At 42.2% G+C, this 25,450-nt stretch overlaps 2 protein-coding genes across 2 annotated transcripts in view; both read left to right on the plus strand.

Moving 5' to 3' along the window:
- Positions 1–11,900: 11,900 nt before the first annotated feature.
- Positions 11,901–12,800, plus strand: LOC123772268 (uncharacterized). The gene has a single exon (XM_045765353.2). It carries the CDS (start codon positions 11,901–11,903, stop codon positions 12,798–12,800), a length of 900 nt encoding a protein of 299 aa, XP_045621309.2.
- A 1,112-nt stretch (positions 12,801–13,912) lies between these two features.
- The window catches only part of LOC138355856 (uncharacterized), a 28,660-nt gene continuing 17,122 nt past the window's right edge, over positions 13,913–25,450 (plus strand). The window contains exons 1-2 of the mRNA XM_069311398.1: positions 13,913–14,134; positions 14,887–15,384. Coding sequence (XP_069167499.1) covers positions 13,913–14,134; positions 14,887–15,384 — 720 coding nt within the window. The remainder of the gene's footprint in view (positions 14,135–14,886; positions 15,385–25,450) is intronic.

A 25,450-nucleotide genomic window follows, 5' to 3' on the forward strand; every position in this document is an offset into this window, starting at 1 on the left:
AGGATAACGACAGCAGCGTACTCTACACTGGCGAAAGTTAGAATATCATTCAGAAACCTAAGTAAGGAGGCATTTAGGGCGCTTTACTCTGCCTACGTGAGACCAGTCTTAGAGTATAGAGCTCCCCATCATGGAGACCCCCACCTGAAGAAACACATAAGGAAATTGGAAAAGTTTCAGAAGTTTGCGACGAGGCTTGTCCCAAAGTTACGAGGGATGAGGTATGAAGAGTGCCTGAAGGAGCTAAACCTGACGTGGACGCTAGAAAAAAGGTAGGGAGAGGAGGGGATATGATAGAAGCATATAAAATACTTATCAGAATTAACAGAGTGGAAATAGACAAAATGTTCACACGTAACATTAACAGAACGAGGGGACATGGGTGGAAGCTGGAAACTCAGATGAGTCACAGAGATGTTAGGAAGTTTTCTTTTATCGTTAGAGTAGTCTGAAAATGCGATGCACTTAAGGAGCAGATTGTGGAAGCAAATTCTATTCATAATTATAAAACTAGATATGATAGGGAAAAGAATCATTGCTATAAAAACCGGCGGCTAGGAAGGCGGGATCCAAGAGCCAATGCTCCATCCTTTAAGGACAGGTTCGACAAAGATAATGAACGCTAGAATAGTGAAGCTTTAACGTAACAGGTACAACAAGACCATGAGGAGGAGGAGGGAATACAGCGATAGACTTCACTATCCCCGTTGTCAATTGATCGGTAAGTACTAATAGGTAAGTCCGCCCCCACCCAGTCTTCACACACCTCCCCCCTACCCCTGGGGTCTTCCACCCCCCCTACTTCTATCTCCAAACATCCTCCCCCCCCCCTTCCTCTCCACCCCCACCTTGACGTCTCCCTCCACACCATCCCCACCCCCACTGTCTCTCCCGATCAGAGAGAGAGAGAAAAAAATAGACAGAAAGAAAGGGGGAGGAGTGAATGCTTGTAGGAAATGATGCAAGGAGAGAGGGAAGGAGGTGGAGAAAGTAGGAGAGGGAGAAGAGAGTGTAGAAGGTACGAGAAGAGGGGGAAATAGGGAGAGAGTGGAGAGGGAAGGCCAAGGGGAGAATGGTAGAGAAGAGGGAAGAGGAGAGGAGAGCGGGGGATGCTGTGTGAGGAAGATGAAGAGCTTCCACATTGTTTCCATATCTACAAAGAATTGTTCTCCAGACGCGTGACACAGTGAAGCGAGACCAACCCCGATATCTGGTCGAACAAAAGCAATTCCATTACAAGAGCAGTTTCCTGCCAATGGTTCTCGAGGGAATTCATTTTAAAGGTCTAACGACCCATAACGATACTCTCCCTGATGATTACCCAACAATTAAAAACTTTGGATTCCATTTAGAATGGCAAATAGGATCTGTTTGCTTTCTACCGGAAGGGAATTCAAAGTACCCTAATGATATGGAATGCTCTTCCTGGTAACTATTATTATCATCACATTTAGGAAGCCAAATGGGATGAATAATGGATGATAATGGATTTCTAAGAGACTAATTCTAATGTCTTGCAAGTCTGACCCTCCAAGTAACCAGTGAACTTATTAATGAGTCTATCAATAAGTTCAAATTCGCCTTCAAACTGTTATTGGCTAATAAGGAAAGATAGTTATGGGAAGGAACTACTGAGGACTATTTAGTTTTTGTAAGGAATATGAGGACAAGTTTATCTGGGAGAGGACGGTGGGAAAGGAACGATGCCCAATCACTTTGACCGTCGAGGATCAAACGCCGACCCGTAGTAAGCAAGGCCGCCGCTGTACCAACTGCTCCAAGTGGTACGGTGACCAGGAAGGTCAAAGGTCAAGCGCTACCAACGAAGTGTTGCGAGGAGCTGAAATTACACCTGGTATTGTATTTACCTGGGCACTGGGAGATTCGAACCTTGGACCCCGCGTGTGTGAGGCGGAAGCTGTGTTTGACCTCGTGTTGCCATCTCCTAGGTACGGCACCTTATTAAACAAACAATTACCAGCACCCACAAACACACACGCACGAAGGCATACATGCATACGTACATCACACACACACACACACACACACACACACACACACACACACATATGTGTGTGTGTGTGTTAATCTAACTCCTGAGGCACCTATAAATAGGATAACGACAGCAGCGTACTCTACACTGGCGAAAATTAGAACTTCATTCAGAAACCTAAATGAGGAAGCTTTTAGGGCGCTTTACACTGCCTACGTGAGACCCGTCTTAGAGTATGCCGCGCCATCATGGAGCCCCCACCTGAAGAAACACATAAAGAAACTGGAGAAGGTTCAGAGGTTTGCGACGAGGCTTGTCCCAGAGTTACGAGGGATGGGATATGAAGAGCGGCTGAAGGAACTGAACCTAACGACACTAGAGAAAAGAAGGGAGAGAGGAGATATGATAGGAACATATAAAATACTCAGGGGAATTGACAAAGTGGAAATAGATGAAATGTTCACACGTAATAATAACAGAACGAGGGGACATGGGTGGAAACTGGAAACTCAGATGAGTCACAGAGATGTTAGGAAGTTTTCTTTTAGCGTGAGAGTAGTAGAAAAATGGAATGCACTTGGGGAACAGGTTGTGGAAGCAAATACTATTCATACTTTTAAAACTAGGTATGATAGGGAAATGGGACAGGAGTCATTGCTGTAAACAACCGATAGCTAGAAAGGCGGGATCCAAGAGTCAATGCTCGATCCTGCAAGCACATATAGGTGAGTACATATAGGTGAGTACACACACACACACACAAACACACACACACACACTCACACCAACACCTGTTGATTGACGGTTGAGAGGCGGGACCAAAGAGCCAGAGCTCAACCCCCGCAAACACAACTAGATGAGTACAACTAGGTGAGTACACACACACCTCGTTATCTTGAGTGTGGTTATCTTGAGGGGATTTCGGAGCTTAGCGTCCCCGCGGCCCGGTCCTCGACCAGGCCTCCTTTTTGTTACACACCACCAGGAGGCAGCCCGTAGCAGCTGTCTAACTCTCAGGTACATATTTACTGTTAGGTGAACAGATGCATCAGGGTAAAAGAAATTCTGCTCATTTGTTTCCGCCTCCGCCGGGGATCGATCCCGGAAGCTTTGAAGTACGAATCCCAAACGCTGTCCATTCAGCCGTCAGACCCGCTTTTTAAATTATTCCAGTTAGGTTTAGAATCCATAATATTATTTAAAATTTATTAGAATCCATAATATATATATATATAAAATTACTAATATTACGATTATGTCTGTTGGAGGATGAGGACAGACGCTTGGTGCAAGTGTCACCAAACTTTTCACGATGACCCATATGGGGTATAATATTTATGTTAATTTTTCCCAAGATCAATGAACAATAATGTATACTTCTACAAGAAACAAATTGTTTTGACATTATAGTTTGAAAAATATTTTTATAGGTGATGCCGATGCCTAGTGCCAAAAATCATTTTTGGGCTGAGAATGTGACCCTAACATGCAGTTCCCTCTTGAAATCTAGCGACCCTGACCAACCTATGCCCGTCCCCTACCCCAGACCATTCACCTTGCAAATTTGTGTGAGGCTATCCCCAAGCATCTGGCCTACAACTTTGGACAGGGAGAAAAAAACTATTGATATTTGCTTTTTAATATAAAAGAAAAGCAGAGTGAACACTGAAGAGTACAAAACCTCTGCTGTGATCATTGACTTTGCATGTGACAAGTCCTGTCATCAGGAGAGTCTGCGCATCTTCATTCATTCCTCTCGCTCGTGTGCACAAAACGCTTCCGCTGTCATTATCTGCTGCAATGTGCCGAGCCTTCAGGAACTCATTAGTCGAGTCGTGCATACCATTGCTCTGTCCTTCCATTCTCCCACTTATGCTCCCCAGGTACCTTATGTGGGCTATTTATGCTCCCCATGTACCTTTATGTGGGCTATTTATGCTCCCCAGGTACCTTTATGTGGGCTATTTATGCTCCCCAGGTACCTTTATGTGGGCTATTTATGCTCCCCAGGTACCTTTACCTGGACTATTTATGCTCCCCCAGGTAACTTTACCTGGACTATTTATGCTCCCCCAGGTAACTTTACCTGGACTATTTATGCTCCCCCAGGTAACTTTACCTGGACTATTTATGCTCCCCCAGGTAACTTTACCTGGACTATTTATGCTCCCCAGGTACCTTTATGTGGGCTATTTATGCTCCCCCAGGTACCTTTACCTGGGCTATTTATGCTCCCCCAGGTACCTTTACCTGGGCTATTTATGCTCCCCCAGGTACCTTTACCTGGGCTATTTATGCTCCCCCAGGTACCTTTACTCGGGCTATGATAGTCTTGATCTTGATAGTCTTTTGAAATGAGGGGAATATTGGCTTTCTACAAAATAATAGAGCTGTGATCCCAGCTTCACATAACCTCCCCATTCCCTCTAATACCATGAGCCTCTGGCATCTTAAAGAGCCTCTCGTGAGGCACAGGTATCAGAGGTCTTGATAGTGTCAAGATAAAAAATATCGTAATCTTTCCCGCTATCTACTGATAGCCATCACAGGGAACCACGCAATTGAGATAGCCATAGTCACCTCGTGAGCCCCCCATTATTTCCTCTATAAAAATTAATTCCGTAGCCATGTTTTTTGGATTAAAGAAACCACCATGCAATTTAAAAAACCAGGTTAAAAAAAAAGTTGAAAGTTTCCAGGGCTTGTAGCACACTCGAAGATTCGCCCAAAAAATGTAAAATGTAAATTTGCTATCGTAAAATGCGCCATCAAAGCCCATCAAAGCAAATAGAACTACTCAAAGCTTGGTACAGTAAAAATGTACTCAGGGAGAGATTACTGGCGGTGCTCACTGGTAGGAAAGACGACCTCTAATCAGTATTTCTCGTCAAACTGATTAATTACTAAATAATTTAATTGGCATTATATATATATATATATATATATATATATATATATATATATATATATATATATATATATATATATATATATATATATATATATATATATGCGGAAAATCCACAGAGAAATATGAAAGGAGGTGAAGGTCTCCCTTCTCCTTAGTCAGTCTGGTGTTGACAAAGGCTTTAACAAAGCCGAAACGTTCACCTCCTTTCATATTTCTCTGTGGATTTTCCGCATAAAATGATCAGTGTTTTGTGATCGTCAATTGCATATATATATATATATATATATATATATATATATATATATATATATATATATATATATATATATATATATATATATATATATATTGGTGTATACTGACAGCAGGTTTTCATTTATGTTTCGTTGAATATGACTGCATATTCTGCACTGATTTTTTTCTTGTCTAGGGCTTCTATCCCTCTGACTAGTGTTCTAGCATCTTGGTTTAATTGAAAGAGGAGTTCTCCAAAGATCATCTTCGTTCGAGGTGAAGAAAAAAAATAACTGTAGAATGTATTACACTTATTATACATTTACACAACGTTTCGAATTTACATGGTTCATTCTCAAGTGATAAGAAAATACAAGGCGTGTTAGAGTTATTCTATTAAGGGGTCAAACAAGTAGATCTATACAAATTGGACAAGAATAAAGGAATAGATATTTGGAATATATGTGATCTTTGGTCGTATAACATCTTGATGTGTCACTGGGCCTGTCTGCAGGTTCATGAGACTATAAGACGTAACCACATCAAACAAATGCTCAACACTGCACTCTGGCACATTGCACAGGGTCTTCTGGTGGAAATAACTAGATTCACCAACACATGTCTAAATGGCATGGCATGGCATTCATCTGCTCCACCAACGGGTTATTCATTCCCGTGCCACCCCCTTATGGTGGCTTAATCTTCAATCAATTAATCAATCTGTGATCCCGCCTGCTGATCCTGGTGTGAAGGAAAGGGTTCCTTTACGGTCCACACACACACTCTCACACACACACACACACACACACACACACACACACACACACACACACACACACACACACACACACACACACACACACACATACACACACACACATACACACAGTTCTGTTCTGTTGACACCGAGTGATTGAACACCGTCGTCACGGGGAGCTCTGAGTGGGTGTTTGTATCTTAGGCCTTGTGCTGTGTCGACATGTCTGATAGCAACTGTGTCTCATCACTGATGATTCCTGTTGCCTCTACACAGTGTTCCCCTCTCACATCCTCTTGCTTAATGTTGCTCTGATGTTGAATGTTTCAGGTATGTTATTGTGTACCTTTCCTGCGGTGGGGGATGTCCGCATGAGTGGGAAGACATTCATGGTTGTCCTCAAGGAGAAAATCATTTGTGGCTTTATTAACTGAGGAAGCTAATGTGTATTGTCTTTTCTTACAGGGGACAGCTAGACATGTGAATATGTGATGCTGAATATTAGAAGATTGTGCTATGCTTGAGTTGTTTACCATAAGGTCAATTTCGTACCTTCTACGTCCCGTCTACGTCTCCTCTATGCGTACACCATACACTTTAGTACATTAAATCTACGTCGAGACCAGCTCCACAATTCCAATATTGTGTAGTAGTAGGCATCCATCAGTCTCAGGAGACTATGGAGTTGCGCTCTGATATTGTGTAATACTGTGTAATTACTGTGCAATACTGTGCAGTACTCAGTTGCTCACTAGACCTATGCTGGGGAAATCAGGAAGATGATGACACGCTGCAATATTCAGACCACTAAAATGTCTACAAATAATGGACCTCAATACAGACAGTATGCCACAACATCACAGCTCAAACTTAGACACATAACCCACACATTAGTAAGGAAAGTCAAGTGAAAGGCGAGAAAGTACAAACAATGAGATCGAATTTGCATAAGAATAAAGAACTTGCAAATGGCTTAGCCTAGAGCTTCTCTAAGCTCTAGGAGTGCCTGGAGAGGCTCTAGGAGCGCCTGGAGAGGCTCTAGGAGTGCCTGGAGAGGCTCTAGCAGTGCCTGGAGAGGCTCTAGCAGTGCCTGGAGAGGCTCTAGCAGTGCCTTGAGAGGCAAAAACGATGACAGATCAGCTGTGTGATCAGCCATCGGATGAGAGCAACCAGCTTCCACACTGTGTTAACCGAGCATCACCCATACTAGAGTCTGGTTTTAATTTCACCACAAATCGTGATATTCACCCAAACATTACAGGTGACCTAAAAGGTTCGTACGAATAATAATTAAATTACCATTAAAGAAATCATCATGTAACTGATGAATGTTCTATGTTCCTATTCAATATTAAAATATTCATATTCAAATATTCTAAAAAAATTAATGACAAGAATTAATCAATTACCATTTATTAATAATTGTTATATATATATATATATATATATCCTTTCTTGAAGGTTTACACAACATGAGGCACAAAAATATGCAGAAAATGTATTGAAATTCATGTAATTATTTTTCCTGTCATTTCTTGTTTATTCCCCCCAGCGTGATAATCCATTAAAAATAAAATGCCAAAAAGTCAGTGAAATATGGGATGTTTTGCCAGATGGGATAACTCCATCAGTCATCGACAACAGGCATGACAGACACTGGCTCGAGCCCCCTCACAAAAACAGGTTCGAAATAACTGAACCAGCAAACGAATATACAAGGCAGGGGGGGAGAGGGAGGGGGAGGGGGAGACTAGGGCTCTCATGTAAACATTTCCTTTTCTAGTTTTTCTTTGATTTTCAAAGTTAGATTAATACTGAGGAATGGATACTGTGGATTATTCTCATGTCCTTATAAAAGGATTATTCTCATGTCCTTATAAAAGGATTATTCTCATGTCCTCATAAAAGGATTATTCTCATGTCTGCATAAAAGGGATTATTCTCATGTCCTTATAAAAGGATTATTCTCATGTCTGCATAAAAGGATTATTCTCATGTCTGCATAAAAGGATTATTCTCATGTCTTCATAAAAGGATTATTCTCATGTCCTCATAAAAGGATTATTCTCATGTCCTCATAAAAGGGATTATTCTCATGTCTTCATAAAAAGGATTATTCTCATGTCCTCATAAAAGGGATTATTCTCATGTCCTCATAAAAGGGTTATTCTCATGTCCTCATAAAAGGGATTATTCTCATGTCTTCATAAAAGGATTATTCTCATGTCCTCATATAAGGATTATTCTCATGTCCTCATAAAAGGATTATTCTCATGTCCTCATAAAAAGGATTATTCTCATGTCCTCATAAAAGGATTATTCTCATGTCCTCATAAAAGGGTTATTCTCATGTCCTCATAAAAGGATTATTCTCATGTCCTCATAAAAAGGATTATTCTCATGTCCTCATAAAAGGATTATTCTCATGTCTTCATAAAAGGGTTATTCTCATGTCCTCATAAAAGGATTATTCTCATGTCCTCATAAAAGGGTTATTCTCATGTCCTCATAAAAAGATTATTCTCATGCCCTCATAAAAGGATTATTCTCATGTCCTCATAAAAGGGTTATTCTCATGTCCTCATAAAAGGATTATTCTCATGTCCTCATAAAAGGATTATTCTCATGTCCTCATAAAAGGATTATTCTCATGTCCTCATAAAAGCTGGTTAATCAAGCCGTCAAACGTCCTCTCTATGAAGGAAGAACATTTTACACACGACTCAAATGATAACGTTGAAATATTTATCGAATAATGGTTCAATGACGTCGACTGTTCGAATCACGAGACAAGAAATGCTTTACATACATGTACTATAAATACTAAAGCCTGTCCTCATTAACGAGGGCCAGAAACTCGTTAATTCACCCACCAAACCTCTTGTTCGTGAATACAAAGCACTTTACACACGACTCGCAACTGATGACATGAGTATTTGTTTCGAAAAGTGATTCGTTGCCTCAGGTCCTCGTTGGTTCATGTCCTCTACACGAGTCGCACCTCTCTGAATGCTGCCTGTTCTCATCAACAAAGGGCAAGTACGTGTTAATCCAGCAGCCAAACCCATGTTTATTAATGAAAAACGCTTTTCACATGTCGCACAACTGATGACGTTCGAACATTTCTCGAACTGAGCTTTGCTGACCACCTCTGTTCGAATCGCAACTCTGTAAATGCTTCACCCACGTACTTCAAATACAAATAATTGACAATAGAACAAATCCACAAGGGCCGTGACGAGGATTCGAACCTGCGTCCGGGAGCATCCCAGACACTGCCTTAATCGACTGAGCTACGACAGGGTTAAAAGGGTTGAAACCGAAGTTCTACTGAACTTACTGTGCCTCGGAGAGGCTACGGGATCCAGTAAGTTCAGTAGAACTTCGGTTTCAACCCTTTTAACCCTGTCGTAGCTCAGTCGATTAAGGCAGTGTCTGGGATGCTCCCGGACGCAGGTTCGAATCCTCGTCACGGCCCTTGTGGATTTGTTCATTTGATGCATCACGTTAGTGTGATCTCTGTGTGTGAATTGACAATAGACCTTGAACACCTAACGTAACCTAACCTAACCTTACCTAACCTAACCTACTCCTAACTATACATTAAACTTTAATAAGGGTGTCCCAGAATTAAACATTTCCTTGAAGTCGGACATATCTATTAAAAATCTACATAATTTCATGTTTTTATCTAATCTTGATACAGAAATAAATAGATTTATAAATCATAAGTTTTTTGAGAACTTTCTTTCAAGTTAAGAACTTGAGACGGGCATAGTCTAAGGATAGGTTGATGTCCCTTTTGAGGATAGGTTGATGTCTGGTTCATGTCTGATGCCTGACAGCTGGGTGGACAATGCTTCGGATTCGTAGGCCTGAGGTTCCGGGTTCGATCCTCGGTGGAGGCGGAGACAAATGAGCAAAATGTTTATTTCACCCTGATGCCCCTGTTACCTAGCAGTAAATAGGTACCTGGGAGTTAGTCAGCTGCTACGGTCTGTTTCCCGGGGAGTATGTAACAAAAAGGAGGCCTGGTCAAGAGCCGGGCCGCGAGGACGTTAAGCCCCGAAATCATCTCAAGATAACCTCAAGATTACCACAGTGTTACAAAATTACTAACTAAACAGGAGAATGGGTTGCTCTCTCTCTCTCTCTCTCTCTCTCTCTCTCTCTCTCTCTCTCTCTCTCTCTCTCTCTCTCTCTCTCTCTCTCTCTCTCTCTCTCTCTCTCTCTCTCTCTCACTCTCTTCAATGTGTACTGTTCATATTACACAACATTTTCAAGAAAGTTATTTTCCTGTTCCACGACACTTATAACCAAGACCTTTACATACAGAGACACACTTCATATCAAGACCTTTACCATATTCCAATATAACCAAGACCTTTACCATATTCCAATATAACCAAGACCTTTACCATATTCCAACATAACCAAGACCTTTTCCTCCGCCATATAGTGATCATTACGCATAAAACAATCCACACCAATATTCCAGTGCTTCTCCCACACACGTCAGCAAGAGCCGACAATTATATTGTGTCAGGAATGAGTTGTGAATACACTTGGGATATGTATACAGAGATGTGTCTATCCCTCTGCTCGGTGTATATACACTGAGAGTGTATACTTTAGCCCTGGACTTTGTTCAGGACTACAGTATACTGTATTTGCTGGTTGGGCAGTTAGCAGTTGTGGTGGCCTTAATAACCCTTCAGAGGTAGATTGGCATTTACCCCAACACCAAAGCAATAGTTTGAAAGTATTTTGTAGTTGAAGCTTGGGAGCCTTACCCCTTTTGTAGGAGAAAAATAGTTACTAAGCTTCTTACTGAGCCATCAGTCTTATTGTTGTCATCTACATGATTGCTTTTAGAGATACAGGCGATATAAGCAAGTCCTTTACATACAGGACTTGACAATCGACTTGAAAATGGTAAAGGACGGACCGAACGTCGTCGTCCCTTCACCTTCTAGTGTGTGGTCTGGTCAACTTTTAGAGATATATAGAACCAGACACATTTAACTTTTTAGGCTTTTTAAGGCTTTGTGAGAAATTTATTTGACTTAGTAAAGCTTCTTTTTTTATGTTTAAGTGGAACACGTGTTGTTGTATAATATTATTTGGTATTGTTCTCCTCCCAACCACTTAGGATGGATGGCAGAGCGTCGGTCTCGCTACATGCAGGTCGGCGTTCAATCCCCGACCGTCCAAGTGGTTGGGCACCATTCCTTCCCCCCGTCCCATCCCAAATCTTTATTCTGACCCTTTATGACTTTATTTTGACCCATAAAGAGTATATAACCCTTCCCAGAGTTATATAGTCTTAATGGCATGGCGCTTTCCCTTTCCCCCTCATATTATATTAGAAAATATATCTCTTCACCTGTTATGTGATGGCTGGTATACTCCTCGTATCATTTCCTTGTTTACTTCAACGCTTGAGTTTATTGAGGTCTTCTCGTCGGGAATTTTGGGGAACTGAACTTTCTACTCTACTTTCCAATTACAAATTGTTTCAAGGTAGAATGGGGAGGAAAAAATGGGCGGTGGGTAAAGAGGGAAAGTGCCTAGGGAAATGGGTTATGAAGGGAGGCAGTAGATTGGGGAAGGGGAGGGGAAAGGAGGGAAGAAGAGCTTGGAAGAGGGAATTAGGGATGATAAATGTATGTTTACCGACAGTTTCATCAGTTACCGAGACATTAAAAATACCTTTCACTAAATGGTCCTTCCGCTAAAAACCGAAATGGTAGTTTCGTTATGTGTTCGTATCTGCACATGCGCCTCTGCATGTGCACCTGCGCATGAGCACCTGCGCATGAGCACCTGCGCATGGGGCCACTATCTGTAGTAGTCAGATCACATCCTGTGTTACTGAAGCAAGACCTATAAAACTGAGTGGTTTCAATATATTGACTTTGGTGAATTCTCGTTAAACTCGAAACCAATTTGATTACCATATATGATTGACATGGAATTGGCAAAGCGTCAGATCCAGCGACTCAATGAACGGACCGGGCCGGGAAGTACTGGGTGAACGGCAGTACCAGGCTCCCAGGGAAGTACTGGGTGAACGGCAGTACCAGGCTCCCAGGGAAGTACTGGGTGAACGGCAGTACCAGGCTCCCAGGGAAGTACTGGGTGAACGGCAGTACCAGGCTCCCAGGGAAGTACTGGATGAACGGCAGGACCAGGCTCCCAGGGAAGTACTGGGTGAACGGCAGTACCAGGCTCCCAGGGAAGTACTGGGTGAACGGCAGTACCAGGCTCCCAGGGAAGTACTGGGTGAACGGCAGTACCAGGCTCCCAGGGAAGTACTGGGTGAACGGCAGTACCAGGCTCCCAGGGAAGTACTGGGTGAACGGCAGTACCAGGCTCTCAGGGAAGTACTGGGTGAACGGCAGTACCAGGCTCCCAGGGAAGTACTGGGTGAACGGCAGTACCAGGCTCCCAGGGAAGTACTGGATGAACGGCAGTACCAGGCTCCCAGGGAAGTACTGGGTGAACGGCAGTACCAGGCTCCCAGGGAAGTACTAGGTGAACGGCAGTACCAGGCTCCCAGGGAAGTACTGGGTGAACGGCAGTACCAGGCTCCCAGGGAAGTACTGGATGAACGGCAGTACCAGGCTCCCAGGGAAGTACTGGGTGAACGGCAGTACCAGGCTCCCAGGGAAGTACTGGGTGAACGGCAGTACCAGGCTCCCAGGGAAGTACTGGGTGAACGGCAGTACCAGGCTCCCAGGGAAGTACTGGGTGAACGGCAGTACCAGGCTCCCAGGGAAGTACTGGGTGAACGGCAGTACCAGGCTCCCAGGGAAGTACTGGGTGAACGGCAGTACCAGGCTCCCAGGGAAGTACTGGGAAATAAACATGGAACAGGAAATATTATCAATATTTCCTGTTAAAAGATTATTACAGCAAAAATATTATTTTACTGTAATAATATAATTGCAAAATAGATTATTACAGCACATTTAAATGTGCCATTCGATACGATGTTAGGATGAGGCCTGCTCTCATCTCTATCCACACTCTTCCTCATCTCCCGTCACGATGAGGAGATGAGTTTGTTTACCTCAAACATCAGGAGAGTTTGTTTATCACATTTTATCTCCAAATCGTGCACAACCGCTTCAAAAAAAAAAAAACACCTCAGTTTTGGGAAAGGGAGAGAGAAAATGGTCAAAGAAACACACATGCAAATTTTGTCCTCTTCAAAGTAGCATCAACTTTACAATTTTGGGCCAAAGGATTTGCATGATTGGCGAAGTCGACACCGGATCGGAATCCTTGAGCTGAAGGTGATTGCCGAGTTGCGCCTTAAGGTGGTCGATCAATACTCATTTGTATTTTAATAAGAAAATCGATGATTACCCTACTTCGTCACAAGGGTACATCCTGAAATGAGGTCAGGGCGGTGAGGGAGGGGGAGGGAGGGACGTGTCTATCACCACGACCAGTGAGGATCAGGATAACCTGATCAGGATCAGGATAACCTGATCAGGATCAGGATAACCTGATCAGGATCAGGATAACCTGATCAAGATCAGGATAACCTGATCAGGATCAGTATAACCTGATCAGGATCAGGATAACCTGATCAGGATCAGTATAACCTGATCAGGATCAGGATAACCTGATCAGTATGAGGATAATACATGATTTATTTACTATTTATATGAAATAATAAGTATATATATATATATATATATATATATATATATATATATATATATATATATATATATATATACAAATTTATGAGAGGAAACCATTACACAGAAATTTGATATTCTCCTCACTGGGAAGAATACTTAACTCATAGGTATTAACGATAGCAAACCCTCCGAATTATTTCATCAGTAATTGTAGTGGCATGTGGTGCAATGATTGACGCGAGTGAGGCACTTTTCCAGCAAGTGTTGCCCACTTGGGAGACCACTTGTGACACACTCATAACTGCCAGGAAGTCTTGGCTCCACTGTATATAACCTCTTACCTTCTTCCATCGCGTCTAATGACTTGCACACAATCTCAGAACCGATCTGAAGACGAGTCGACCATCTCAAGATGTGTTGGCAGCCCCGGATTTTGTCTAAAGCCTCAGGATGTATCGACAACCCAAGCATGTGTGTCGGTAACCCCAGGATATGTCGACAGCCCCAGCTTGTGTCAGCAACCTCTGAATGTATCGACAGCTCATACACGCGTCGACAACCCCAATGTCGGCGTCTCCAGGGTGTGCCGACAGCCCCAGGATGCAATTCGTAGATTCAAAAGATGAAGAAGATCTGTCCCCTCCCAGGTTACAGCCACTACCCTTCAAGGCTCCCAATACACACCTTTACACACCACGTATTCCTCAGACCAGAATATTTTTGCCTCCAGAGGAAGGAGTTTCGCGATGGTTGTCATGCGATTTTGTTTGATATTTTATTTAAATAAGAACTATGGATTATTTATTGAACTGTTTCAATAAAAACAATGTTTTTTTTCTCAGCAATTAAATACAATTGAAATATTCTTTATTGAGACCAAATCCCATATATTTGTTGTCGAATATATGGGATTTCGTTGTCGGATATATGCTATCGTTGAAGTATTCTGTGTATATACTAACAGGTTCACACTAATAGGGACAGTTGGAAGTCTTTTCTACAGTGCAAACCACAACAGTTGCCTAAATCCCGACTATTTTTTTTTTTTTACTGTTAGGTGAGCATAGGCATTAGAGGTGAAAGGAAACGTTGCCCAACTGCTACTGTCCTGCCTTGGGAATTGAACCCTGGTTCTTTCTACTGAAACCCGACGGCGCAGGCCACTCCGCCACGAAGCCCTATGTAGTAAGTATCTCAACATGCGGGGAAGAAATAATCATGTTCAGTAATAATCTTGAGCAAGACCTCTAATTCTTAAGTTCGAACCTTCTTCACAGTCAGGGAGACCGCATTCCCTCCTCCCTATATGAAAGTAATCCCTCCTTGTATGAAGGTAATCCCTCCTCCCTACATGAAGGTAATCCCTCCTCCCTACATGAAGGTAATCCCTCCTCCCTATATGAAGGTAATCCCTCCTCCCTATATGAAGGTAATCCCTCCTCCCTATATGAAGGTAATCCCTCCTCCCTATATTAAGGTAATCCCTCCCTATATGAAGGTAATCCCTCCTCCCTATATGAAGGTAATCCCTCCTCCCTATATGAAGGTAATGCCTCCTCCCTGTTTGATGGTAATCCCTCCTCCCTGTATGATGGTAATCCCTCCTCCCTATATGAAAGTAATCCCTCCACCCTATAGGAAGGTAATCCCTCCTCATTATAGGAAGGTAATCCCTCCTCCCTATATGAAGGTAATCCCTCCTCCCTATATGAAGGTAATCCCTCCTCCCTATATGAAGGTAATCCCTCCTCCCTATATTAAGGTAATCCCTCCCTATATGAAGGTAATCCCTCCTCCCTATATGAAGGTAATCCCTCCTCCCTATATGAAGGTAATGCCTCCTCCCTGTTTGATGGTAATCCCTCCTCCCTGTATGATGGTAATCCCTCCTCCCTATATGAAAGTAATCCCTCCTCCCTATAGGAAGGTAATCCCTCCTCATTATAGGAAGGTAATCCTTCCTCCCTATATGAAGATAATCCCTCTTCTCTGTATGAAGATAATCCCCAAACGCTTCAGTTCACAACCGGTTGGTCCTGGCTTTCATTTCTGGGCAGGAAAATAAAGGTATGAGAAAATTTATCTTCTTATCTTCGGTGGCTCTGTTCGCCTTCACCCATCCTCACCTTGAGAGAGAGAGGGGGGGTGGGGTGAAGGCGGTTTAGTCGACTATTGTGGTTTGCATCCTGGGAAACTACCAATCGTGGACTAGGTGATCCTCGATAAGTTTTACAGGCTAGCTTTTTCCGGAAATTGGAAACAGTATCATTAGTACGGAACTAATGGCGTAATTAGTTCGGAAGTATATATATATATATATATATATATATATATATATATATATATATATATATATATATATATATATATATATATATGTCGTCCCTAGTAGCCAGAACGCACTTCTCAACCTACTATGCAAGGCCCGATTTGCCTAATAAGCCAAGTTTTCCTGAATTAATATATTTTCTCTAATTTCTTTCTTATGAAATGATAAAGCTACCCATTTCATTATGTTTGAGGTCATTTTTTTTTATTGGAGTTAAAATTAACATAGATATATGACCGAACCTAACCAACCCTACCTAACCTAACCTAACCTAACCTATCTTTATAGGTTAGGTTAGGTTAGGTAGCCGAAAAAGTTAGGTTAGGTTAGGTTAGGAATTATAGTAAATATATTAATTCAGGAAAACTTGGCTTATTAGGCAAATCGGGCCTTGAATAGTAGGCTGAGAAGTGAGTTCTGGCTACTAGGTACGACATATATATATATATATATATATATATATATATATATATATATATATATATATATATATATATATATATATATATATATATATATATATATATATATATATAAGGATCCTTTCGGTCATATGAATATGACCGAAAGGGTAAGATTAATGATTCTAACATGAATCTTCTCAATATTTCTTATGTTTTTCGTCACTGTCGAAGGTAATTGAAAAATTAACTCTTCAAAGTTCATTTTCACACTTTATTTATGGTCTGACGCCTAGAAGCGTTTCGCAAGACACTTTCAAAGACAGTTTTTTACATACTCTGTTTCATGCTTATATTTGGTTTTGGGTGAGGTGACAGGACACAAATCAATGGGTAAAGATAATTCAAAACACGAATCAATGGGTACATTGCGTGTTTTATCTTCTTACTTCTGTGTTGGTTCGGGGTCTTCTTCATTACAATGAACCAACACAGCCCCTTATCCACTTGGCTTACACACAATCATAAGAGAAATATATACATGGGAAATTTACGTTAAATAATAATGGTGCAGATTATTATTTTATACAAAATGCTGTGTGTGTTTACTGTCATCCCCGGGGGGGGGGAAGGGGCGAGAGTAGATGTTACAGCTGAGAGCACTCGAAGGGTAGTCTGTTGAGCTGGACGCTGGTAAACCCTTTTATATGGGGCATGACGTCATAGTTAGCGCGAATTCTGGAGTTAATCAATCAGCCGGCAGGTAAACGATCGTTAGCCGGTGACTGATGGCGTCTGGTCCCCCGCCAAGACAGCAGGTGTCACGGGTACTGGAGGGTAGACGGGGGGGGGGGAGGAGGTGTGTCTAAACATCCATACGTTTTGGGCACGTATTGTTGTTGTCGTTGATGTTGCGTCTTGATGTTGGAGCATGCAGATACGTAGGCGGTAAAGGGACACGCAGGACCTACTGCTAGGCAGGAGATTACCGTAACAGTACCAACAGCACCAACAGGAAACTCGCTAATTTTATATTTATTCCAAGTTCAGGAAGGTTTATAAAGGCCCTTTCTGTGGAATTCCTTAACACTTGATACGCGATGCTCTTCCAGCTATCACAGGAGTCACTTACCTTCCTTCAAGACATATTTATAATGCACTAATAAAGTGCAGTCAATCAAATATGTTGAAGACAAACACAGTGGAAAGCTTTATGTCTCAGTTCCTGCCCCACTATTTTTTTCTAGTTCATATATCAAAACTACTTCACAGTTTTGTGTCATACTATGGAGATGATACAAAAATCAGCATGTAAATTGGTCTTGAGTACTGCTCGCATTCACATACCCCATTCAGAGCAGGAGAGATTGCTGAAATAGAAGGAATACAGATAACATATATATGAAGCATTGACACGATAAAGCACCTAAATTATTGGGGCCGTCTCAAAGCTCTCAACATGTACTCTCTCTAGAAAGGAGAGGGGAGAGGTATGACATAAAATATAAATGGAAGATACTGAAAGTCCGTGTCCCAACCCTGTACATTAAAATTACATATATGATTTATAAATTACATACATAGATTTATATCAAATATAAATCAAAATTCCACATATGATTTGTAAAGAAATTTGTATTGGCTTGAGCACAAAAATATTGAATAGAATGAATGTATTCTTTCCAAAGTTGTAAAAAAAAATATATATATAATAAATGTCAAAAATGACAAAAAGAAATCGTGGCAAAACTACTTTGTTTACATATAAAAAGTCTTTAATTAGAGGAATCTGTCAGAGAGGGAAAAAATGCAATTAAATTCTCCGACAGAAATGTGTGCTTTCTTTTCAACACTTTTTGTCCAGCCAGTTTGGTAAACGACACTTGGAAACTTTCAGTTAAAGCTTACCTTGTGTTTTTTGTTGCAAATTACAAGGTAAACACGAGAGTAAATGTGTAAGTTTAAGTTTAGAGTCTGTGTATTGGTATGTGTATGTGTGGATATACTTGTGTATTGGTATGTGTATGTGTGTTTATATTTGTGTATTGGTATGTGTATGTGTGGTTATACTTGTGTATTGGTATGTGTATGTGTGCTTATACTTGTGTATTGGTAGGTGTATGTGTGCTTATACACATGCAATATTGTTTATACACATACCAATATTGGTATGTGCATGTGTATAATGTGTATGTATAACACAATACAATACTTGTGTATTGGTATGTGGATGTGTGTTTGGGATGGGACAGGCTTTCGCCTATCCCATCCCAAATCCTTATCCTGACCCCCCTTCCCAGTGCTGTATAGTCGTAATGGCTTGGCGCTTTCCCTTGATAACTCCCTCCCTTATATGTACATTTATGTATATCGTATAAACCGTATATGCATTTGGAAGGTGTCAATATTTGTTGGTTTGGCTCTGTACATATTGATTTTGAAATGAAATAATGCAATTGAGGTTTAGGTGTAGAATTTCAGCTTTAATTTAAGGCTGTTTATATCCATATCAGGTAATCCGCGAAGGAATCCAGCTTATCCTCCTGATTCGGTAGCACATATAGGAAGGATTAGGACCATAGTACATATACCGACATACAACGCAATTAGAAAGTATAAATCGATAATATTGATTTTATATTATTATAAAATTTGCACAAACTGGAAAACTATTTTCTACTTATGTTACAAAGAGAAACTAAACTAACCTAATCTAACCTTCCTAGGCCTAATGCACGCTAGCTTAGGCCTATTGCAGTACATATGAGTTCTATACTAGGCCTAGAAATATTTAATTTTTTTTTTTTTGCTTCATATTTTCGAACTCTTTCAAAAGAAAAGTACAAAGTCCTACTATTTAATTGCCTAGTATGTCAATATGTGTACTATGATGCAGATAGTTACAACAAGTACTATCTGAACAGGTGGATGGGTTGCTCCTTTGTCTCTAAATATATTCAACCCATTTTGGAGACACAGAAGCTCTAATTCTAATTCTAATAGTTCAGGCTCTAATTCTCTCGTTACCTTTGGGAACTAGTTGAGATTGAATTCAAATTAGTACTATTGAACGTAATATTATATTCAAATACTCAATTCAGATTATTAACAAGTACATCATGCACGGTCAATGCTTAATGCATGTCATTAGTTGAGAGGATGAATCGCTGTATCAATGAATATTAATGTGTAGTGTAGATTAGTATTGATGTGTTAGTGAATAAGCTGTGTGTGTGTGATATTAGTGAGATGCCTACCCCTCTTCTGGTACCTGGGATAGTGGTTAACCGCAGCAAACTAACCCGTGTTTGATCTTCAGCCTATCCGCCTCTCCCAGCTTCTATCCTGTCCTATAGCTTCTATAGCCTGTCGTATAGCATCTCCTATCTGGTTCTTCTATTCCATCTTCTCTCCTGTTCTCCTGTGCCATCTCCTATTTGGCCAACTGTTATGTTATCCTATTTAATCTCCTATCCTTATGTTCTGTCCTTTCCTTCTTTACCTTCGTCCTCTATCATCTTCTATCCTGTCTTCCTATCTCATCTCTTGTTGTTCTACCCAGATTAATCCTTTGACCTGTACCAGATGATTGGCTCATTGACCAATTCCAGAGGATTGGTTCCTTGACCTATCCAAGAAGATTTGTTTCTAGAGCTGTCATAGATGGAGGAAGGCGCCTCCTTGACCTATTCTAGAAGGAGAAGGGGTTCCTTAGCTTATCCCATATGGGTGGTTGCTTGACCCATTCCAGATTGCGGGAGGACCTTGACCTATCCGAAATGGGCGGTTATTTGACCTCTGACAGATAGTTGCTTGTAGATACGGTGCACTTGTGACATCTGTAGGGTAAGTCCCACCCGTGACAGCTGTAATCCCCACCCGTAACAGCTGTAATCCCCACACAAGACAGATGTACCCTATTATGTGTGTACATGTAATTCACGTCACAGGAGTTGCCTGAGTCGGTAAAATATTCCTCATAGATCATTCCTGCGTACACTGAGACATATAGTAGTAGGCATGTTCTCATTACCTCTCAAGATGTTCATCCTATCGAGTACATCTCCCATTCCAACTAACGTCCGACTCTTATTTTTCCTTATTACACAATCCACCGTCCATGATCTTAACGTAAGGGTCTTCAATGAGTCATTCCCATCAGTATTGTCAGAGTTTTACTCATGACCCTTGACCTCATTCGTCGTGCCTCAGGTCATCGACGACTGTTCTCAGCACAACATTCATCCTCAGGAACTGTGAAGGAGTTGTCACAAACAAATGCTTCACATTTCTCATCGTTTTTTCTGGTCTTAATCCCTCAGATTTCTCACTCACACGACGCTCCTCTTGCCTTCTCTTTTCCCTGCAGATGATTTTGGAGTTTGATATTCATCTCCTTGAGATGAATATCAAGAAGCTGCACCTGCTTCATCATATATAGTTCTGTCTTTAACTCATAACTAAGTTTCTGAGAGTGACAATATGCGACCAGTAACCTGGACCCTCTGAGTGTGACGATGATCTTCTCTTACGAATGAAACGAAAAAATTATTGATCTAAACCTCATTTTACACTAATACTGGAGTTCATATAACTAAATAACGTGTTTCGCTGAAGTTCTTATCATCATCTTCGGAGGCACTGGGAAAGTGGGTATTCATTACTAGAAGATACAGTATATCTGACTATATACGATCGGTTGACATGTTATACCCAGAAGATATAACTTGTGACAGTAGGTGAGGTTTGAACTGACAGTTTGGTCTTCAGGATGACAGCATATACCTAATTGGTAGTTGATAATTGGATGAGTGTTTTACATGTAGTGCTTCTGCTATGTCTAAACTTTTAATGTCGTTGTAACTGTCGATTATTTCCGTGTTGGTGGTCGGTATATCCCTAGCAATGTGTGTAGGAATAATGAGATCTTTTAAAGAGTCTTATTGTTTGTACATTGGCTGGCGCCTTGCAAAATATGTTGTTGTCCTGCGTATATATTGAGATCATTCAGGCTGTCAGTCCGCTCAAGCAGGCAGTTACAAAAAATATTGCATTAACACATGTTTCTGTGTGTGTGTACTCACCTAGTTGTGTTTGCGGGGGTTGAGCTCTGGCTCTTTGGTCCCGCCTCTCAACCGTCAATCAACAGGTGTACAGATTCCTGAGCCTATTGGGCTCTGTCATATCTACATTTGAAACTGTGTATGGAGTCAGCCTCCACCACATCACTTCCTAATGCATTCCATTTGTCAACCACTCTGACACTAAAAAAGTTCTTTCTAATATCTCTGTGGCTCATTTGGGCACTCAGTTTCCACCTGTGTCCCCTTGTGCGTGTTCCCCTTGTGTTAAATAGACTGTCTTTATCTACCCTATCAATTCCCTTCAGAATCTTGAATGTGGTGATCATGTCCCCCCTAACTCTTCTGTTTTCCAGCGAAGTGAGGTTTAATTCCCGTAGTCTCTCCTCGTAGCTCATACCTCTCAGCTCGGGTGCTAGTCTGGTGGCAAACCTTTGAACCTTTTCCAGTTTAGTCTTATCCTTGACTAGATATGGACTCCATGCTGGGGCTGCATACTCCAGGATTGGCCTGACATTGTGTGTGTGTGTGTGTGTGTGTGTGTGTGTGTGTGTGTGTGTGTGTGTGTGTGTGTGTGTGTGTGTGTGTGTGTGTGCGTGCGTTTGTACTCACCTAGTTGTATTTCAGGGAATAAGCTATTGTGTACGCTTCATGCAGGTCATCGTTCAATCCCCGACCGTCCAAGTGGCTGGATACCATTCCTTACTCGCCCCATCCCAAATCCTTATCCTGACCCCCCTTCCCAGCGCTACATAGTCGTAATGGCTTGGCGCTTCCCCCCACCCCCCTGATAGTTCTATTCTATTCGCCTCTAAACCATGAATCAACCTTTGAACAGCTAAATATAAATTGTGTGTCTATAAACTCAAATATATATTTGAGTGTGTCCACGGAAAGTATATGCGTGTGTGAGCGCATGGTTGCGGGAGTGTAGTCGACATTAATGAGCAATAAGCTTATACCCTGGAAACACAAACCGAAACTGTCTCTATTTTCCGCTTGTTACAACTTGTAATAAAGTTGTTACATCTTGGCTTAACGTGTTTATGACGTATTAGAACGTTGTTACAACTTGCTATATTGGTTGTTATAACTGGTTAGGTGTTAAAACTTGTTCGAACGTTGTACCAACGTCGTAATTTCGGTGTGTGTGTTTGGCGGGATGTGCCTCGTTGTGTGCGCATGAGCGCCAAATTTTCGTGCCCAAAATATATATTATATTCTGCGAGGCGCTAACAAGCGCCGTAATAACACCACCAGCCTAGCACAAGTCTTTCCAGAATAAATTACCTCGTCATGAACGCGACTCAGGAAGAACAGGATAATGCCACACTTGGCTGGCCTCGAGGGGCAGAGACATCACTCAGGTCCTGAGGTGAACATGACAGGGGGAGCCACACAAGGCCTGGATAATGAGGTGAACATGACAGGGGGAGCCTCACAAGGCCTGGATAATGAGGTGAACATGACAGGGGGAGCCACACAAGGCCTGGATAATGAGGTGAACGTGACAGGGGGAGCCTCACAAGGCCTGGATAATGAGGTGAACATGACAGAGGAACCCCTCACAGCCCTGCATAATGAGGTGAACATGACAGGGGAGCCTCACAAGGCCTGGATAATGAGGTGAACATGACAGGGGGAGCCACACAAGGCCTGGATAATGAGGTGAACATGACAGGGGGTACCTCTCAAGGCCTGGATAATGAGGTGAGGATAATGAGGTGAACATGACAGGGGGAGCCACACAAGGCCTGGATAATGAGGTGAACATGACAGAGGGAACCTCTCAAGGCCTGGATAATGAGGTGAGGATAATGAGGTGAACATGACAGGGGGAGCCTCACAAGGCCTGGATAATGAGGTGAACGTGACAGGGGGAGCCTCACAAGGCCTGGATAATGAGGTGAACGTGACAGGGGGAGCCTCACAAGGCCTGGATAATGAGGTGAACATGACAGGGGGAGCCACACAAGGCCTGGATAATGAGGTGAACATGACAGGAAGCCTCACAAGGCCTGGATAATGAGGTGAACATGACAGGGGGAGCCTCACAAGGCCTGGATAATGAGGTGAACATGACAGGGGGAGCCTCACAAGGCCTGGATAATGAGGTGAACATGACAGAGGAACCCCTCACAGCCCTGCATAATGAGGTGAACATGACAGGGGAGCCTCACAAGGCCTGGATAATGAGGTGAACATGACAGGGGGAGGCACACAAGGCCTGGATAATGAGGTGAACATGACAGGGGGTACCTCTCAAGGCCTGGATAATGAGGTGAACATGACAGGGGGAGCCACACAAGGCCTGGATAATGAGGTGAACATGACAGAGGGAACCTCTCAAGGCCTGGATAATGAGGTGAGGATAATGAGGTGAACATGACAGGGGGAGCCTCACAAGGCCTGGATAATGAGGTGAACGTGACAGGGGGAGCCTCACAAGGCCTGGATAATGAGGTGAACGTGACAGGGGGAGCCTCACAAGGCCTGGATAATGAGGTGAACATGACAGGAAGCCTCGCAAGGCCTGGATAATGAGGTGAACATGACAGGGGGAGCCTCACAAGTCCTGGATAATGAGGTGAACATGACAGAGGGGGCCTCGCAAGGCCTGGATAATGAGGTGAACATGACAAGGGGAGCCTCGCAAGGCCTGGATAATGAGGTGAACATGACAGGGTGAGCCTCACAAGAAGTGGATAATGAGGTGAACATGACAGGGGGAGCCTCACAAGGCCTGGATAATGAGTTGAACATGACAAAGGAACCAGACTCAAGGCCTGGATAATGAGCTGAACATGACAGGGGGTACCTCACAAGACCTGGATAGTGAGGTGAACATGACAGAGGAACCCACACAAGTCCTGGATAATGAGGTGAACATGACAGAGGAACCCACACAAGTCCTGGATAATGAGGTGAACATGACAGAGGAACCCCTTACAGCCCTGGATAATGAAGTGAACATAACAGAGGGAGCCTCACAAGGCCTGGATAATGAGGGGGAACATGACAACTAAAGACAACAAAATATGATTAATGAATCATTGTAATTTTCCCCTATAAAACACATCATATTTAAGTAGGTATATCCGCCATGAGTATACTGCGTCCCCGGGCGCCACATACACGAGTATGATGAAAACCTTGAAGGCGGAAGTGAATGTTGTGAGGCATAGTTAAGTCTGAGCACCTCCGCCTCCCCACTAACAACCATAACACGGTGAAAATAATGGTCACTGTCGTCTTAACTCTCTAGTTTGTAATTATTTACTTGAGAGAGAGAGAGTGAGAGAGAGAGAGAGAGAGAGAGTGTGAGAGTGAGAGAGAGAGAGAGTGTGTGTGAGAGTGAGAGAGAGAGAGAGAGAGAGAGAGAGTGTGTGTGAGAGTGAGAGAGAGAGAGAGAGTGTGTGTGAGAGTGAGAGAGAGAGAGAGAGTGTGTGTGAGAGTGAGAGAGAGAGAGAGAAAGTGAGTTCAATAAACAAACTCAAAATATATAATCAGACAAATTCTAACAGTGTCCACAGTACATAGCGAAGATTGGCAGTGTTCAATTCGCTACTCTCAATCTCAATTCTCTGCTTACATTCACACGTTCGAATCCAACCCATATGAACACACTAGTACATTGGGGGGCCGAATGTCCGCCGGACACCGGGAGAATGGACAGGTGGACAGATTCTCAAGAGACATAATACAGTACCATCAACAGCACTCGCGTTCTGACCACTGCATCAACGATTGTCAGTTCTGTTGATGGGGTGACTCCTGGTGGCCTGGGTTCGAATCCTTTGAGGGGTCATAAGATTATCATAAGTTGTCGAGTTCCTCCAGCTCCTCAGATGGCGGGCAGGAACCCTGAATGCAGTGATGGGTGTGTGTGTTTGTGTATATATATATATATATATATATATATATATATATATATATATATATATATATATATATATATATATATATATATATATATATATATATATATATATATATAGTGTGTGTATTACTACACACACACGGCAACCAGTGCGGTCCATAATAGATGTAGTCAGTTAAAAACAGCAGTTGCTGTATTTGAACATT

The sequence above is a fragment of the Procambarus clarkii genome, chromosome 69 (genome assembly GCF_040958095.1).
Source record: "Procambarus clarkii isolate CNS0578487 chromosome 69, FALCON_Pclarkii_2.0, whole genome shotgun sequence".
Lineage (NCBI taxonomy): Eukaryota > Metazoa > Arthropoda > Malacostraca > Decapoda > Cambaridae > Procambarus > Procambarus clarkii.

Coding starts and splice junctions, on each gene's coding strand:
- LOC123772268 (XM_045765353.2), top strand. CDS start 11,901: ATGAACGGACCGGGCCGGGAAGTACTGGGTGAACGGCAGTACCAGGCT.